Raw genomic sequence first — 20,892 nt, forward strand, 5'->3', positions numbered from 1 at the left:
TAGAAGCACTCTGGGTTGTAGAAGCATTCAGCGTAGATGCACACACCCCCAGAGGATCGATCACAGCTCGAGTGCATTCACGTGTCACGGCAGCAAAGGTGGTCATTACCTCACCACTAAACTCTGCCCTGAACACTTTATTACCGAAATCCAACAGGTCAACCAAATTCTTAACGATAATAACTATATATATATATATATATATATATATATATATATATATATATATATATATATATATATATATATATACTGGTAGCTGCCAGCATACTCGTGAGTCACATTTTGTGATTTATTTGCGTGTGTGTATGTATGTTAGGGCCTATACCGTGAGCTGTTGGGACACGTTAGTGGGTTCGAAGCCTCAGACGGTAGTGTAAACCTTGACCCGCCTTCTATCTACAACATCGGCTGCTGATATCATGAACCCTTCAAATAGAAAACGGCACTCGAGGAATGAGCTGATTATTGCATTTTCTGTAACGTGTACATTACGTAACGGAAGCGACGCTTGCTAATCACGAACACGATCCAGGATATTGAACTGACCTGTTCATGTTTCATACAGAGTGACCACAAGACCGGTCGTCTTCGCACGGTCTCAGATGGGGATGAAGCGGAGGGGTATGTGAGGGAGGCGGGGGGCGGAGGAGGAGGAGGAGGAGGAGGCGTCTTAAGGCGTGGTGGTGAGGCACTTCTACCTCCCTCACCACCGACCCGTCGTGTGGTAAGGCCCCTCCGATGGTTGCTTGATTACACATAAGTACTTGTCGCGCGGGAGAGACATTGTGAACTAACATAAGACCTCATTACCTTTGCTGGTTTTTTATCTCGACATTCACGACCTCCTCCTTTTATAGCATTTGTCTCCTCTTTTTCGATTGTTTTTCATCCCTCCTTCGTGGATATTTCTCCCCCTTCCCCTCCTCCCTTTTTTTTCAAAGGCCTGACGTCAATTACGAATGTATGGAGCCTTGTCGTCGAGCAGCGATAATCGTGGATGAGTTATGTAAGCTCGTCCACTACAGTATATTGAAGGACATATACAATGCCGATGCCCCTTTCAAAGAGAGCGAGCGAAAGGCATTGACCTCTGCGGGAAGACTGTGGCCTCAGCGACCCGAGGTTGACCCGCTCTGATCCCCTTGGGGGGGTTTAAGGACGACCCTGGTAGACTGGGTGGTTAATGTGCGGGTGTGGAACATACATACATCCATCACCGACCAGGATCACCGACATTAAACACCCAGGGGGGCTTCGTGTGGCATGGTCTTGCGCCGCTCCACGTGCTTCCGGGAAATGGGGGGGATGGGGAAATAATCGAGCCGGGCTGTATTTCCTGAGAGAGAGAGAGAGAGAGAGAGAGAGAGAGAGAGAGAGAGAGAGAGAGAGAGAGGAACGCGCGGGCGTGCACGGGGGTTGCGTAGTGTCTGCACGATCGACGGGAAATACGATTCCATGGCCGTCAACTTCCTTTGGGTTATGTGTGTGTGTGTGTGTGTGTGTGTGTGTCTGTCGTGGCTGTACATCATGCCTCAGGTCCGTCAGTATCATCAACTGCAAGTCTGTACCACCTTGTCCTTCTGTATATATCCCTTTGTGTTGACAGTGACACCCCCTTTCCCCTCAAAGCTGTGACCAGGAGACTGGGCCTTACAGAAACCCACTAACCCCCCCAGCGTCTGTCACCACGACGGTGAGCGTCGCTCTCCGTCGTAAATTTAAAAGAGAAATGAACGAAAAAGAATAATACTAATAATCCTCCGTTTTCTGTCCGTGTGGGAATATTTTTTGAGCGGGTCCTCTTCCATTCGTACGGTAGACCCCCCCTCACCACCACACCACCATTTGTCAATTCGCACCCTGGAATGGACGAACCAAACTCCAAATGGCCAGTTTTTGGGTTTTTTTCTTTTAAACGTTTGCCCTGTTTCATTTTCACATACAGTTATTCCCAACACTGCCCTACAATTAAACGCTGAATAAAAATGTAATTTGTTCCGTTGAGTGTGTACTGAATAAGGTTTAGATTGGGTATTTTTTTTTCCCCCGATGTGGGGGAAATGTAATTTGCCGACAGAAAAAAATATATGATTCACACGTATCCTGCAGTCATATGTATGGAGAGGCATGTGTGAAAATATCGGGAATTATGTATGTGTGTATGTGATATATATATATATATATATATATATATATATATATATATATATATATATATATGTATTCTTTTTCTTTCATACTATTCGCCATTTCCCGCATTAGCGAGGTAGCGTTAAGAACAGAGGACTGGGCCTTTGAGGGAATATCCTCACCTGGCCCCCTTGTCTGTTCCTTCTTTGGAAAAAAAAAGAAGAAAATGTGTGTGTGTGTGTGTGTGTGTGTGTGTGTGTGTGTGTGTGTGTGTTACGAGAAGAGAGTTTTACACTCGTGTTATCCCATATCTTAACCTTGTATACATATATATGTACCATGTACTTACACACATATACGCACCTCAGCATACACCATGTACCCTGGTAGTTGTGTATGAGTGTACCAGCGGTACGACACTGTCCTTACCTTCTGTTGGTGATGGTGACATTGTGGTGATATGGTGATGTTCGTGTGGGCAGTGACGTTTCTGATAGTGATTTTGGCGGTGTTGCTAATGATGAAAATACAGTGAGGTGTGAATAGTGACCTTAGGGTGTTGAACTGCTAACGGTGGTGATGGTGAGTTGAAGATTGTGACAGAGATCTTGGTGGTTGTGTTGGTGATGGAGCCTGGATCGTGATGAGTATGAATCTGGTGATGGGTGAAAGTGAGGGGTGGGAATGATAGTGAGGTATGAGGTTGGTGATGATGAGGATGATGAAGTTGGTGTTGTTGTTGCTGGCGGTGACAGTGAGTCAGTGGTGTTGGTGATAGTGATATGGATAGTATTAATGGAGAGAGTGAGACAGTGACAGTGATGATGATGATGGTGATGATGATTTGTGGTAGTGGTGGTGATGGTGAGCTAAGCAGTGACGTGAGCCTCAAAACCTATTCTGTCCTACACGTCAGAAGGGTCACACAGTCTGCCACGGACGCTTAGGGTACGGAGGAGGGTGGTGGTCCAGTGTACCGAGGAAACGAACCTTACTTCAGACATTGGGGTTTTGCTACTGTGGGGGGTGTAAATATGGTCGTGGTTCTGGTGATGGTAGAGACGCTTGTAGTGGCGTAGGCGGGGGGCCGGGGCATGGCAGTAATGTGCCCTTGATCCGCCTCATTAACATTATTCATTAACGGGGACGAGTCTCCTGCAGACGCTGGAACCCTGGTGCACAGAGGAGGGAGGGAGGGAGGGGCAAGGGGTTCCTGCTGTAGCGTAGGCACCGTGTACGAAAGTAGATGAGGACCTGTGTGTGTGTCCCGTGGATGTATACTAGATGATGAGGTCGGGTATACAGAGGCGAGTGTAGAAGTGGGTGTATTAGGGGTGGACGTCAGTGTCGTAACCCAAAAGTCATTCCTTTATGCCCCTGGGGCTTCGTAGAGTGCCATTGGAAGCTGCAGCACGAAGAGCAACGTTGGGGGGGAATGTTAAGATCTGGTGGGTCGTGCATGGTACAGTGCTAGGGAGTGAGGGTTTGTGGTGAGGTGAGGCGAGGTGCTGTGCAGCGACCCTAAGGCCCAGGCTGAGGCGAAGGAAACACCTGTTATCAGCACACAAGATACCCTTCGCCACACGTCACTCGGGAGATAGTGCATTAGGCGGCATCTACAGGTATCCGTTATCAGGCATTACAGTATCGGTATCAGCACGTGCACCGGTGGCGCCTCGACCTGACGAGAGGTGTGGGATTGTAACCTATGTGTCTCTTCCTTCTACAGATCCGCTGGCTGGGTCAGGGTCCTCTTCGTCGGTGTTGCCAGGCGGCCTTCCCCCAGAATTCACACAGGTAGGTCATCCTGTGGAAGGCCCCTCTGGTTCTCCCCATCACACACACACACATAGATGGCTGTGTTGACATCAGGTCATGTTACTTTTTTCCCCCTCAAGAATTAAATGAATTTCATATATTATGTTGATATTATTCGTGATCATGACTTTTTCACCTAACTTTATGAACGAATTTTTATCTGGATCTCATTTTATTTCCGTGTGTGTTGCTCCTCACTTGACCGACGCCGACGTGTGTGTGGGTGTGTTTACGTGCAGCTGCTTCCCCCAGTACCTGGCAAGATTGACAAGCCAGTGGGCCACAACGTGAAGCTCAAGTGTCAAGTTAGCGGCGTGCCGGAGCCGACGGTCACCTGGTTTAAGGTAAGTCCACACACCCCCTAGTGAACCACCTGCTTGGGGAGGAGGGGACACCCCTGGCGGATATGGATCTTTATTGCGCTAGTCTCTGTGTTAAGGCCCGTCAGACGTTGATAACCTGAGCCACATACAAATGAAGCAATGTTCGGTACGGGTTCGGATAAAGGCTTGGGTCCTCTTGGATCCTTTATGCAAGCCGTTGTGGTACTTATTGTGTTGTTGGGTCAAATAAACCGACATTCAGTACACGTTTCCAAATGCCTCATGTTATCATCAGTTAATGTGTTGTGATTTCCCGCTACGAGAAGTAAATGGTGACATGTGCATTTAGGTATCTTGAGCAATAATAGGTCAGACATGGCGTTACTATCGTATCATTCCGTACTCGATAAATCACCTAAAGCAGATCAAACTAAATGATGATAAACGTCTCGATAGCATTAGCCATTTAGGTACTGAAGGGAGAAGAAAACCGACTGATATGAATGAAATACCAAACGCCTCTTGCATGAGCACGAAATATCCTCTGGAGAAAAATGTCTATCTTCCGATATCATCCCCGAGTGTTTGAAACCAACTCGTATCATCCCACACCACAAACGGGGAAAGCGATGCATTCCCCCCAGAAAAGCTGCAGACGGATTCACACCACAAACGGGGAAAGCGATGCATTCCCCCCAGAAAAGCTGCTGACGGATTCACACCACAAACGGGGAAAGCGATGCATTCCCCCCAGAAAAGCTGCTGGCGGATTCACACCACAAACGGAAAGCGATGCATTCCCCCCAGAAAAGCTGCAGACGGATTCACACCACAAACGGGGAAAGCGATGCATTCCCCCAGAAAAGCTGCAGACGGATTCACACCACAAACGGGGAAAGCGATGCATTCCCGCCAGAAAAGCTGCAGACGGATTCACACCACAAACGGGGAAAGCGATGAATTCCCGCCAGAAAAGCTGCTGACGGATTCACACCACAAACGGGGAAAGCGATGCATTCCCGCCAGAAAAGCTGCTGGCGGATTCAAATGATCAAGGTTATTAAAAATCCTCGAGAAACCCTGTAAAGGTAAATTGGAATCGAAAAATCTACATAACCCGGGACAACACTTTCACTACGGAATGATCTTGCCTCTCATAGTCTCTTGACCACCCTGATAAGAACTGATAAGAAGCCGAGACAACAAAAAACATGCTAACATGACATTCGCAGAATTTTCAAAAGCTTTTGACAAATCTGTCCATGGCGTCATAGTACATAAAATGTGTAAGATGGGAATAACAGGAAAAACTGGAGGGCACACATTTTAACGTAACATAACACGTTCATGTAAATGAAATGATTTCCAGTCTGCCTCCACTGTAAAGGGCTCAGTCCTCAAAGGAACTGGTTTTCAAACCCTCCTCCGTTCCTCCTCCTACTCATGTCTGACACTGACGCAAATATGAGTCAGTGTCATATCCTTTGAAGAAGAAAGAGGACACTATAGGGCAACAAAACAGTCCCAAACAGTTTGTCTTCCACTGAACCATTGGAAACAAGCGTTTCAATGAGGATAAGTTCTCAACTCCTTCAGTACGGAGAAATGATGATTACAGAATACCTATCAGACGTAGACACAGTCTACCTCTTAATAGTGTGAAAGACGTCGGTGTAATGATGTCTGACGATGTTACCCTCAGCGAGCATAAGAATCCAACAGTTGACTCAGAAACAAAGAAAAAGATCGTCGGGTGGATCCTGTTGAGTTTCAAGACACGACGAATGGAAACACCAGTGATACTGTTGAGTGAAAACATCTCCTAGAAGGCAGACGAAACCAAAGCTTTTCGAACGTTTTCAGAGAAGATCTTCCACGTCCCGTGTTGACTTGGAGTTAACGTAAGTGACCCACTGGGAACGAGTGGAATCGATGAAGCTGCACATTCTGGAGTGGTAAGACTAGACGAGGTTTATTGTTATTTACTCGTGGAAAATACTAGAAGGCATCGTCCCTCACCTGCGCTTGAAATTGATTCCCTACTAGCACGACATGAGTTGAGTTGACAGTAAAATATTATCTTAAAAATCAGAAAGAACTCACAAGCACGCACAGGAAAAAGGGGAGGGTGGGGGTAAAGGGGTGGTCTGAGACTTCTACACACTGATTGCAACCATCAGATACGCTGTGGTAAGCAGAACTGAGGAATTTGTTACTGCTCTAGACAACTGTTTACGAGAATACACCCTGACCAGCCCAAGTTTTGTCGATGACGTGAGCGTGCAGGCCACAGCAGCCAACAGCTCGGTCGACCAGCAACCCAGCACAGCAGGCTGGAATCAGCTTGGGCTACTGGGGGGGATAGAAGACCCCTGAAAATTGCCCTAGGTATGGGAAATCAGGAGTACCGCCGACCAGGCCAGGCCTGGTGGTGGCTGTTGCAGGGAGCAGGTGTGGGGTAGGGTCGCTGGCGACCCCCGCGCTTCCCAGAACTGATGGGAGATAGGCTGTGCTGGCCGCGTCTCCACGATTATCTGGATCCTTTATCATGATTGGACGCACGCTGGCCCAGGCCCTACACTGACGCCATTCCGAACATATTCTTTTCATAAAAAAGATGATAAATTAAATGAGAAGTTACCAAATACAGACACACACACATACACGCTTGCACATACGTTTTCAAAACAACTGTGTTGAAGCATAGAAACCTAACCACATAAGATTATGTAAAAGCCAAGTATAAGGACTCCGGCCTTATTATTAAAAAAACATTTAAGATTTTGTGAATATTCATCTGTTCCTCCGTTATTCGCACCGTATTAACCATCGCATTAACAAGAATTTGCATATTTTAACTCGTAGCTTAGAGACGGTAGACTAGCATAGGGAGCGGTGCTTGCCCTGTGCCATATACTGGAGGTAGGGTACCTAGCTGGCTCTCCTCCCCTCAGCTGAAGGTGTTTTATCCTACCTCTACTAACCGTGGGAGTGGGAAGGGTGCAACCTGCCACCCGCTTTCGTTATCACGTATCTAGAGAGAGGGTCGCCTGTAGGTGGGAAAAAAAATATCTGATTCAAGTACCTCGGGAAAACCAAGTTCCACAACACTGAGCGTAGGAAGGAAAAATTTTTTTTCGCCTATCACCGAAGGTGATTTGTTTCTTTCGGCAGCTTGGAAAAATGATTTTTTTTTTATTAGAGAAAATGGCATCGTGTGCATTATAGAAAGTGGGATGAATCCGTACAGACAACTGGTTTGTACATCATTAAATACCGAACGTAGCAACGTATGTTTTATGCCTTGCGTGGTTTATTGAGGTCCAGAAACATATGATACACTCAGCATACACTCAGCAGCCCCATATACCTGTAGGTTTATTCAGTGACGTGTGTTATATAACATTACATATATCCCTAATGGTATAACCTACGACATTCACCAACCGATAAATCTTTTAACACATTCTTCAGGTGTTAAGGATAATCATAAGGCCATATACACCCTCAGTAGAATCTAGTTGTATAATACGCCTGGCAGCGTTGTGGGAAGACTGGTATATATGAATGTGGAATTGCTGTAGTTATGCCTCTTACGTCCGGCAGCGTCGCACAGCCAGTCGTCCCCCACTACCTAGCCCCTCCATGCACCTGCGTCCCAATACAACTCGGCTTCTGGAGATGGAGATGTGATTTACAGCATGAGTGCACGCGCGCCGGTAGGTAAATGCTCTGATAATGTTCATACACAGGCGGAACTTGTCCTATTCAGTGTCACTGTTAACCTAACCGGGAGTATAATCATTGCAATGTGTTTAGGACGCTCGGTGAAGGGAGGGGTTGTGAGTTTTGTCTCACTCTGTTGTTGTTTTCATCCATTTTAAGCTTAGAAATTAGTCCCTTCTAGCGGGCAAAGTGATCTAGCTATGAGGCCGTAGTGGTGGGCCAGGCCAAGGCTGGAGTTGACCGATGCTCCCGCCTCCTGAAAGCGACTCCACCCACTCATTACCCACTGTTTTTGTAAGATCATCTTACATTTTACCCCCAGTTAGTCTGTGGTGGTTGCCCGGGGACGAAGTTAGGGTATGGGTTTTACTTCTCGGAGATGAAATTATATGCATTTTCGTGGGGGAAAATAATATGGTCGCGGTTTATATTGTGTTTGTGTGTGGCTATGTGTTTGAGCAGGATTGAAACATGATGATAAAGTTCTTCCGTAGGGAAAAAACCAGAACCATTAATTAGTTTGGCGTTCGTCTCGTGGATGTTACTCGGCTCCTGTGGCCAGTTGGTGAGATGGGCCACCTTTGGTAGTGGCTCTGTGGTTATACATGAATGAGGTGGTGGTGTAGACGTCTGGCTTGTGTTTCACTACTTGGTCCCGTCGAACGAGCCCTGAGCACGACAGACTGACCCCCTAAACACGATGGGTGTGGGTGTGTGAACTCTGGGATGGATGGATTAGATTTTGACGTGACTCAAGGGGTTTGGGCCCGGTCAAAGGCTGGGTCGTACCATACACTGGAGGGTCATAACGTCAGGAGTCAAGGAGTTTTTTTAAGTTTGTAAAGGTCATTAAAAAGGGTAAAAGGATGAGAGAAAACTTGGGGAGAGGGGTGCGCACGAGCCTAGCCTAGTGTGTGGCACCCCCTGGTAATTTCACCAGAGGAATCCAGTGTTATTTGGTACAGCATGAATACAAATGGCAGGATTACGGAGGAAATATACTCCTGGCCATTATTGCCGCTCCAACCCACCCGCGCTCCCCGCACAATAAACCAAATCCCTCTCTACCCGGCCTCTCGCGTTTTCTCCCCTAGTCGAAACAATTAGCCCTTGGTGCAGAAGACCTTACTACACTGGCCTCTCTCTCTCTCTCTCTCTCTCTCTCTCTCTCTCTCTCTCTCTCTCTCTCTCTCTCTCTCTCTCTCTCTCCAAAAAAAAAATCTTGCCCAACTTTTTGACTTTTGAGAAAGTCCCTCTACACAGAGAGAGCCATACCTTTAAAACTTTCAGTCCAAAAACTTTTTTTCTGACTGAACGAAATTCTTTCACCCCCCCTATGTACAACTTTTCCGAATTTGGGGGGGGGGGGATGCGGACGGGAAGGAGAGTGGAACAGCCTTGGGAGATTCATTAGGGAAATCTCTCGGCTTGGAACTTGGGCCATAATACAGTGTGTTTTACCGTAAAGTTTCCCCTGTCATAGTATCATCATTTGAGTTATGGGGTTCGCTCCTCTCTCTCTCTCTCTCTCTCTCTCTCTCTCTCTCTCTCTCTCTCTCTCTCTCACTCACTCACTCACTCACTCACTCACTCACTCACTCACTCTCTCTCTCTCTCTCTCTCTCTCTCTCTCTCTCTCTCTCTCTCTCTCTCTCTCTCTCTCTCTCTCTCTCTCGTACCCGCTTGAGAATTTCGATGCCAGAAAGTTTCTTCTCCGACACCGTCGCTTTGTGAGTTTCAGTGCATTTGAAACTCACGCGTTAGGATTTTCCCAGATTTGGAAGATTTGTGCTTGGCAGGTTTCTATTTGAAATCTGTAACGAGATTTCCAAGGCAATGAAAAAGTGAAGTCAGTTAACGAGAGATTCCACGGCATTGGATCTTAAGATTGACCCGATTCCATGATACTGGATCCTAAGTTGCTTGGATTCCATTGCACTGAATCTTAAATGTAGCACTCGTTCCTTGATACTGGATATCAAGTTGAAGAGATTCCTTGGCACTGGATCTTGGGAGAGATTCCATGGAAGCGAAGCTGGATCGGAACCTATTCCCGGACAGAAGAACTCGGGTGTACACAGAATCTCAGATTCTTCCCACTGGTATAGCGCTGTTGTGAGGGCCCCATAAGAGGGGTCCGGTGTTGGCACCGAGGGAGCCTAACTCTGCTGGTTTACGCCATTTACATTTTAAGTGCTGACCGGACGTGACGACTCTCTCTCTCTCTCTCTCTCTCTCTCTCTCTCTCTCTCTCTCTCTCTCTCTCTCGGCATCCAGCATGCAAGAGGTGGTGAGTTTTTAAGTAAGGTTTGACGGATAGCGAGGAAGCCAAGTGGCCTTGGGTATGGATTTGAGGTACTGGAGAGTAATGGGCAGAGGGCGACGTAGAGAGAGAGAGAGAGAGAGAGAGAGAGAGAGAGAGAGAGAGAGAGAGAGAGAGAGAGAGAGAGAAGGAGTGAGATAAGATGGAAATAATCATATGTTTAGCGAATGAGGATCAAAATATATCTAAATCGCCCATTTAACATCGTCTTTTATGCATGTACGTGTACATATGTATTATTTTTCCTCTATGTATTAAACGTTTAAGGACAACGGTACTACCTTGAGGTAAGGGGTGGCTGGCCTTTGACCCAGGTCAGGTCAAATGTCTCGCTTTCATACCCAAAGGGTCATATTTTAAGGTCGTACTGTCGTGACGCTGTCAGGCACAGCGTCCCAGCCCATGTATATACCGACCCACATGACAGTACAGTGTCCTTTAAGACAGTGTCACTCAATGTAACGTCGACCTACGCGATGTATGCCATATTTTTAGACCCAGAGAAATGTACGTACACATGGCGCGAATGATGTCAGACAGTAATTAAATCGTGATACAGCGAAACCTGAAAGGCCAGGTTTCTAAATTTTGAGCATCAGTGTAGCCAGCTTCACGGTGTACAGGCCTCCTGGTGTTGCTAGTTCACACCAAAACATCAGGGAGTTGGTCATTGCATCCCAGTAACATAACACCCCTACATAAAAAGACTCGGTACATATTTATAAGGTCAAGGGACGGGGCAACACGAGTGTAAACCTCACCGTAACAAAGAGTAATTCCACACTATCATTAGCACCGAAGCCTTTGTTTAGACCGTACAATTAGTTTGGTATCTCGTACATTCGCACATCCCTTACTCCCCCAGCAGTAAAGTGAGAACGCACTTAGCAAATCATAACTTATCACGTACACTCTATAGGTTTACCGTAACCTATGACATAATTCACAAGACTAAATGTCATTTAGACATGATTACCTATAAAAAACATAGATATAGTACCCTTATTTATTTCCTGTGATAGATCGCACAGTAATGTCAAAACGAACGGGAATATTCTGGTTTATATTTCCGAGAAGCAGATATTCCCAACAGTAAAACAAGGGCTTGAAAAAAATATTGGTAATGGAGATATTTCCATAACCCGGAGTACCTCTACACAGCTGATGTGGTACAATTAGAGAGAGAGAGAGAGAGAGAGAGAGAGAGAGAGAGAGAGAGAGAGAGAGAGAGGTGGAGGAGGAGAGGAGACTGTGTACCCCTGTCCTCTCCTCACAGCGTGGCGCAGATCTCCCTCATCGTGGACCTGATCCGCAGCAGCTCTCGGGGTATTAGGAAAGTAATGGGACCACTGACGTTAGGATACTGACTCCTGAACACAGCGGAACCGAAACCCAGAGCAGTACGGTACGACCTTTGGGCATCATACACGGCCGGGGTCGGAAAGCCTCTGCCCAAAGCTCGTACAGTCTTGCCGAAGAGACTGATCATGTTTTATATAAATTTTTCATCTTCATTGCCGCACACCCGACGTACCTGCTTCAAAAATAACGACTAAAATTTCCATTAAATCTTAAATCACACCTTTATTGTAGATCCCATGTTGAAGCCTCTTTAAAGCATGAATGGTGAAAAAATTTTATGCATGTAGCGAACCTGAAAATGACATGGCTTCCAGACTAAATTGAAAGTAACGCAGAAGGTTTAATATGGTCACCCTCCCTACCTGACAATGAAAATACACGCCGCTTTATTGCCACTCCCACCATTTATCTGCATTATTTATCGAGGTTGATAACTGCCCAGGAAGATCCAGGGAATTTGAGTAATACCAACTATTCACACTGAAGCTTTCGTAATAAAAATCTGTTATTCTATAGATTATTAACTCGATTCCAAGGGAATTTTTTGGAATAATCATTTATGCCGCAGTAAAAGCGCGTCTAAGCATAAAGCACAAACACAAAACGTTTGAAGTATTTTAACTAACAATAAAATCCATCCATGATGTTATGCTGTTGGCGGCAATTAAACGTGTTGGAACACACATACTTCAAATTGTTCCTCCGTTCAGATAGAATACAAATTAAGTATGCTGTTGATGGCTATAACAACACGTAGTGTTACAGTGAGAAACTCTCGGGAATATTTAGCGTTATCAACAGTGAAATAATTGTTGTGATATGTTTTTCACACGAAATATTATGTCATCCCTGACAGTGAAAAGCATTAGTATTATTCAGTTATAGAAAAGAAACATTCTCGTCAAACCTTAAAGAAAATATACATTTTGACATTACTTAAACATGGAGCTTGAGTTTCTACTCGTAACAAATGGCTACTCCGATGACTGTACTAAAATGCATTTACAGGGAATATGATCACCAATTATTACCCCGATTTGAATGGCATTTCCTTGTTAGAGCAGGTGAGGTCAGTAGCATCTCCAGACTCGTCCCATTTACACCCCCCTCAAGAGACCACCTTAGTTATGTATTTCCATGGTATATATATATATATATATATATATATATATATATATATATATATATATATATATATATATATATATATATATGTGTGTGTGTGTGTGTGTGTGTGTGTAGGAAGAGATCACAATTTAGCGCGTGATCAGAAATGAAACACGATCCGTTCCCAGGTGCACTTTCCTGTGATGATCACATCATCAGCGGAGATACAAGAAAATATAAGTCATTTTATCAACAACGGAGAGACCTAGCTAGGATGCCATTTGATAGGCAAATGACTACCCGGATGGAGGTCGGGTGCGTTTAAGTCTGGCAACATGCGTATCAAAAAATTATTATGTGGACAAGAAAGGGAATTGTTTACAATTTTTATCACCACTAAAGCTATCCAATTTGTATAGACCATCACTAATATCAATGTTACAAACAATTTTTTGTGTATTTGATAATAGAAGATTCACTGGTATCTCTCGTGGGTCAAGATAGTTAATAACTGAAATGGCATTATTCCAGTCAATACAATGATCATAATTTTTTACATGATTAAACAAGTCATTTGAATCTTGTCCTGTTCTTGTACTTTCTGTTAGACTTAAACCATAAATATAGTATTAGAACAGGACAAGAATCAAATGTTTAAACATGTTAAAAAGTATGACCATTGACTGGAGTTATGCCACCTCAGTTATTAACTCTTAACTCCAGTACCAAAGAGAAATATCATTGAATTACTTATCAAATACATAAAGAATTGTAACGTTAATACTAGTGAAGGTCTATACAAATTGGATACTTTTACTGTTGATAAAATTTGTAATCAGTTCCCTGTCCCCATTTAAATTTTGATACGCATGTTGCCTGGCTTGAACGCACCCGACCTCCATTCGGCTTGTGATTGTTTACCAAATGGCGTCCTAGCCTCGTCTCTTCGTTTTATGTCAACTGACTGTTATATTTCTGTCTTGTATCTCCTCTGATGATGTGATTATTACACGAAAGTGCAGTTGGGAACTTATCGTGTTCCATTAATGGTATATATATATATATATATATATATATATATATATATATATATATATATATATATATATATATATATATATATCCACACAATCTTCAAGGCTCCCAGAATTTTCGCCCCCTCCCCCACCCTATAATTCACTTCCGCTTCCATGGTTCCATCTGCTGCCAAATCCACTCCTATATATCTAAAACACTTCACTTCCTCTAGTTTTTCTCCATTCAGACTTACCTCCCAATTGACTTGACCCTCAACCCTACTGTACCTAATAACCTTGCTCTTATTCACATTTACTCTCAACTTTCTTCTTTCACACACTTTACCAAACTCAGTCACCAGCTTCTGCAGTTTCTCACATGATCAGCCACCAGCGCTGTATCATCAGCGAACAACATCTGACTCACTTCCCAAGCTCTCTCATCCACAACAGACTGCATACTTGCCCCTCTTTCCAAAACTCTTGCATTCACCTCCCTAACAACCCCATCCATAAACAAATTAAACAACTATGGAGACATCACACACCCCTGCTGCAAACCAACATCCACTGAGAACCAATCACTTTCCTCTCTTCCTAAACGTACACATGCCTTACATCCTCGATAAAAACTTTTCTCTGCTTCTAACAACTTGCCTCCCACACCATATATTCTTAATACCTTCCAGAGAGCATCTCTATCAACTCTATCATATGCCTTCTCCAGATCTATAAATGCTACATACAAATCCATTTGCTTTTCTAAGTATTTCTCACATACATTCTTCAAAGCAAAAACCTGATCCACACATCCTCCACCACTTCTGAAACCACACTGCTCTCCCCCAGTCTGATGCTCTGTGTAACCCTTCACCCTCTCAATCAATATGCTCCCATATAATTTACCAGGAATACTCCACAAACTTATACCTCTGTAATTTGAGCACTCACTCTTATCCCTTTTGCCTTTGTACAATGGCACTATGCAAGCATTCAGCCAATCCTCAGGCACCTCACCATGAATCATACATACATTAAATAACCTTACCAACCAGTCAACAATACAGTCACCCCCTTTTTTAATAAATTCCACTGCAATACCATCCAAACCCGCTGCTTTGCCGGCTTTCATCTTCCACAATGCTTTTACTAAGAGAACATTATCTCCGAAAGCAAAAATGGGTATGTTTGAAGGAATAGTGGTTCCAACAATGTTGTATGGTTGCGAGGCATGGGCTATGGATAGAGTTTTGCGCAAGAGGGTGGATGTGCTGGAAATAGGACAATATGTGGTGTGAGGAGATTTGATCGAGTAAGTAATAAAAGGGTAAGAGAGATGTGTGGTAATAAAAAGAGTGTCGTTGAGAGAGCAGAAGAGGGTGTTTTGAAATGGTTTGGTCACACGGAGAGAATAAGTGAGGAAAGATTGACCAAGAGGATACGTGTGTCAGAGGTGGAGGGAACGAGTAGAAGTGGGAGACCAGATTGGAGGTGGAAAGATGGAGTGGAAAAGATTTTGAGTGATCAGGGCCTGAACATGCATGAGGGTGAAAGGCGTGCAAGGAATAGAGTGAATCAGAACGATGTGGTATACTGGGGTCGACGTGCTGTCAGTGGAATGAACCAGGGCATGTGATGCGTCTGGGGTAAACCATGGAAAGTTCTGTGGGGTCTTTATATGGAAAGGGAGCTGTGGTTGCGGTGCATTATTACATGACAGCTAGGGACTGAGTGTGATCGAATGGGGCCTTTGTTGTCTTTTCCTAGCGCTACCTCACACACGAGAGGGGAGGGGGTTGTTATTCCATGTGTGGCGAGGTGGCGATGGGAATGAATAAAGGCAGACAGTATGAATTATGTACATGTGTATATATGTATATGTCTGTGTGTATATATATGTATACATTGAGATGTATAGGTATGTATATTTGCATGTGTGGACGTGTATGTATATACATGTGTATGTGGGTGGGTTGGGCCATTCTTACGTCTGTTTCATTGTGCTACCTTGCTAACGCAGGAGACAGCAACAAAGCAAAATAAATAAATAATATATATATATATATATATATATATATATATATATATATATATATACACACATCTTTCTTTCTTTTCTTTCAAACTATTCGCCATTTCCCGCATTAGGGAGATAGCGTTAAAAACAGAGGACTGGGCCTATGAGGGAATACCCTCGGCAGGCCCCCTTCTCTGTTCCTCCTTTTGGTAAAAAAAAAACAAAAACGAGAGGTGATGATTTCCAGCCCCCCGCTCCCTCCCCTTTTAGTCGCCTTCTACGACACGCAGGGAATACGTGGGAAGTATTCTTTCTCCCCTATCCCCAGGGATAATATATATATATATAAAAAGAGCGTGGTTGAGAGAGCAGAAGAGGGTGTTTTGAAATGGTTTGGGCACATGGAGAGAATGAGTGAGGAAAGATTGACCAAGAGGATATATGTGTCGGAGGTGGAGGGAACGAGGAGAAGAGGGAGACCAAATTGGAGGTGGAAAGATGGAGTGAAAAGGATTTTGTGTGATCGGGGCCTGAACATGCAGGAGGGTGAAAGGAGGGCAAGGAATAGAGTGAATTGGAGCGATGTGGTATACAGGGGTTGACGTGCTGTCAGTGGATTGAATCAAGGCATGTGAAGCGTCTGGGGTAAACCATGGAAGGCTGTGTAGGTATGTATATTTGCGTGTGTGGACGTGTGTATGTACATGTGTATGGGGGGGGTTGGGCCATTTCTTTCGTCTGTTTCCTTGCGCTACCTCGCAAACGCGGGAGACAGCGACAAAGTATAAAAAAAAAAAAAAAAAAAAAATATATATATATATATATATATATATATATATATATATATATATATATATATATATACAAGACAGGAAAATCTTGAGTGCTGTAAAAAACTGAGGTATTTCAGAAACAATCAGAATCTTAATAAATGATGATGACATAAAGGAGGCAAAAAGTGGTGAAAATCAAATACATCTGTAGTTCTATCAACAAAAGTTGGGGTGTGGATCCAGAAGTATAAGGAACAACTGATGAAAATAAGACAAAATATATGTAAGTAGAAAAAAGCCAGTTTGTATGTATGGAGGGTGTTACTGGAAGTAATGCAACCCATTCTTACATTTGTTTAGCACAAAGATGAAATAGTAAGACAGCCACCAAATGGATACAAACTATATATATTTATTTATGTTTTATTTATTATACTTTCTGCGGTTTCTCATGAATCAGCCACCAGCGCTGTATCATCAGCAAACAACAACTGACCCACTTCCCAAGCCCTCTCATCCCCAACAGACTTCATACTTGCCCCTCTTTCCAAAACTCTTGAATTTACCTCCCTAACAACCCCATCCATAAACAAATTAAATAACCATGGAGACATCACACACCCCTGCCGCAAACCTACATTCACTGAGAACCAATCATTTTCCTCTCTTCCTTCACGTACACATGCCTTACATCCTCGATAAAAACTTTTCACTGCTTCTAACAACTTGCCTCCCACACCATATATTCTTAGTACCTTCCACAGAGCTTCTCTATCAACTCTATCATATGCCTTCTCCAGATCCATAAATGCTACATACAAATCCATTTGCTTATCTAAGTATTTCTCACATACATTCTTCAAAGCAAACACCTGATCCACACATCCCCTACCACTTCTGAAACCACACTGCTCTTCCCGTCTGATGCTCTGTACATGCCTTCACCCTCTCAATCAATACCCTCCCATATAATTTCCCAGGAATACTCAACAAACTTATACCTCTGTAATTTGAGCACTCACTCTTATCCCCTTTGCCTTTGTACAATGGCACTATGCACGCATTCCGCCAATCCTCAGGCACCTCACCATGAATCATACATACATTAAATAACCTTACCAACCAGTCAACAATACAGTCACCCCCTTTTTTAATAAATTCCACTACAATACCATCCAAACCTGCTGCCTTGCTGGCTTTCATCTTCAGCAAAGCTTTTACTTTACCGGTGACTGAGTTTGGTAAAGTGTGTGAAAGAAGGAAGTTGAGAGTAAATGTGAATAAGAGCAAGGTTATTAGGTACAGTAGGGTTGTGGGTCAAGTCAATTGGGAGGTAAGTTTGACTGGAGAAAAACTGGAGGAAGTAAAGTGTTTTAGATATCTGGGAGTGGATCTGGCAGTGGATGGAACCATGGAAGCGGAAGTGAATCATAGGGTGGGGGAGGGGGCAAAAATCCTGGGAGCCTTGAAGAATGTGTGGAAGTCGAGAACATTATCTCGGAAAGCAAAAATGGGTATGTTTGAAGGAATAGTGGTTCCAACAATGTTGTATGGTTGCGAGATGTGGGCTATGGATAGAGTTGTGCGCAGGAGGGTGGATATATATATATATATATATTTTTATTTTTATTATACTTTGTCACTGTCTCCCGCGTTTGCGAGGTAGTGCAAGGAACAGACGAAAGAAATGGCCCAACCCACCCCCATACACATGTATATACATACATCCACACACGCAAAATATACATACCTACACAGCTTTCCATGGTTTACCCCAGACGCTTCACATGCCCCGATTCAATCCACTGACAGCACGTCAACCCCGGTATACCACATCGCTCCAATTCACTCTATTCCTTGCCCTCCTTTCACTCTCCTGCATGTTCAGGCCCCGATCACACAAAATCTTTTTCACTCCATCTTTCCACCTCCAATTTGGTCTCCCTCTTCTCCTCGTTCCCTCCACCTCCGACACATATATCCTCTTGGTCAATCTTTCCTCACTCATTCTCTCCATGTGCCCAAACCATTTCAAAACACCCTCTTCTGCTCTCTCAACCACGCTCTTTTTATTTCCACACATCTCTCCTACCCTTATGTTACTTACTCGATCAAGCCACCTCACACCACACATTGTCCTCAAACATCTCATTTCCAGCACATCCATCCTCCTGCGCACAACTCTATCCATAGCCCACGCCTCGCAACCATACAACATTGTTGGAACCACTATTCCTTCAAACATACCCATTTTTGCTTTCTGAGATAATGTTCTCGACTTCCACACATTCTTCAAGGCTCCCAGGATTTTCGCCCCCTCCCCCACCCTATGATCCACTTCCGCTTCCATGGTTCCATCCGCTGCCAGATCCACTCCCAGATATCTAAAACACTTCACTTCCTCCAGTTTTTCTCCATTCAAACTCACCTCCCAATTGACTTGACCCTCAACCCTACTGTACCTAATAACCTTGCTCTTATTCACATTTACTCTTAACTTTCTTCTTTCACACACTTTACCAAACTCAGTCACCAGCTTCTGCAGTTTCTCACATGAATCAGCCACCAGCGCTGTATCATCAGCGAACAACAACTGACTCACTTCCCAAGCTCTCTCATCCCCAACAGACTTCATACTTGCCCCTCTTTCCAAAACTCTTGCATTCACCTCCCTAACAACCCCATATATATATATATATATATTCTTTTTTCTTTCAAACTATTCGCCATTTCCCACATTAGCGAGGTAGCGTTAAGAACAGAGGACTGGGCCTTTGAGGGAATATCCTCACCTGGTCCCCTTCTCTGTTCCTTCTTTTGGAAAATTAAAAAAAAAAAAACGAGAGGGGAGGATTTCCAGCCCCCCGCTCACTCCCCTTTTAGTCGCCTTCTACGACACGCAGGGAATACGTGGGAAGTATTCTTTCTCCCCTATCCCCAGGGATATATATATATATATATATATATATATATATATATATATATATATATATATATATATATTTTTTTTTTTTTTTTTTTTTTTTTTTTTTTTTTTTTTTTTTATACTTTGTCGCTGTCTATATTCTTGTTTTTCTCTCCTTAAGTCTATTTCTTAAGTCCCATCACAACGCCCTCAATGACATCTTCCCATAAACGAGTCTTCATTAGAGAAAAATGTACTCTAGTATGCATTAAACCTTACCCCAGTACACTCCCACCGTCCGCCTTGCTTCTCCATCATTATGAATGTTTTGTATGTACAGTTATTTCATCCTCTTCTCACTTGAGAGGTACATAGCCTAGAGTGAATTACTTTTGTCCTTCATCCTCCTCCTCATACAACAGCTCGAGTATCCACATCATGTACCACCTTCCCCGTTCAAGGGCTGCCCACATCGGTGCCTGATTACCATTCGCATTTTTCTATAAATTCCCATCAACATACTCTCTCCATACTGGGCGGTGCTTCTTCACACCTATTTTCTAGTGGACCAACGTACCAGAGGGTGTGAAGGAGTCTTCTGCTCCACCTCTTATCCTGCAACAGATAACCTCACAGACCATGTGGTCAAAACGTTATTTGTCCCTCCCATGTACTCTCCAGCCTCTCGCATATTTTAATAACCTCATTTCGTCATCCTGGCTCATTCCCTGATGATTCCTCCTGAAGCCCTTATACCATAATCTTAGTCTCATTATCAGAAAGAGCGTTTAAGATAGAAGTAGCTTGAACACCTGAACAAGGTGTTTAGGATTTTGACTTGTGGTTACAACGGTATTATCGATCTTAATATTATGACGCTGACAGTTGATGAGCTTAAAGCCAAAATAACCTACCAACCCCCCAAAATTTAGTTTCCAGCTCCACTTTCTCCTCTTCCTCTAACCACTCCACCTCTTCATCACCTTTTTGCCCATTTTTATCCACATTCTCCACTTCTTCCCACCATTCCACACTACCCCTCTTCACCTTTTTAACCACGTTTATCCTACACTCTACACTTGACAAACCCCATACTGGCTCCATTTGTACCTAATCATCAAGACTTGATCTGAATTGTTACTTCTTGTCATGAACAGCATTGCTTCAGTTTGTGTCTTTTAAGCCCGTAGCTTCTATCTGACACCCTGCTTCCCTGTGTTGTCCCCTTGGGCACTATTCTGAACTAGTCGTATCTCAGATTTGTGGCCCTCAGCCAGGAAATCCCTCCTTTACCCATTCAGTAGCAAGTAAATCCCTCCTTCCTCTATTCACTAGCCAGGAAGTCCCTCTTTCCCCCATTCACTAGCCGATAAATCCCTCCTTCCTTCA

General features: G+C 43.8%; 1 protein-coding gene across 2 annotated transcripts in view; it reads left to right on the top strand.

Annotated features, from left to right (window-relative positions):
- The window catches only part of LOC139747125 (fibroblast growth factor receptor-like 1), a 448,547-nt gene that overhangs the window by 395,641 nt on the left and 32,014 nt on the right, over positions 1–20,892 (top strand). For both annotated transcript variants that reach the window (XM_071659040.1, XM_071659041.1), the window contains exons 6-7: positions 3,863–3,930; positions 4,191–4,295. In XM_071659040.1, the coding sequence (XP_071515141.1) occupies positions 3,863–3,930; positions 4,191–4,295 (173 nt within the window). The remainder of the gene's footprint in view (positions 1–3,862; positions 3,931–4,190; positions 4,296–20,892) is intronic.

This window comes from Panulirus ornatus, chromosome 67 (genome assembly GCF_036320965.1).
Source record: "Panulirus ornatus isolate Po-2019 chromosome 67, ASM3632096v1, whole genome shotgun sequence".
Classification (NCBI taxonomy): Eukaryota; Metazoa; Arthropoda; class Malacostraca; order Decapoda; family Palinuridae; genus Panulirus; species Panulirus ornatus.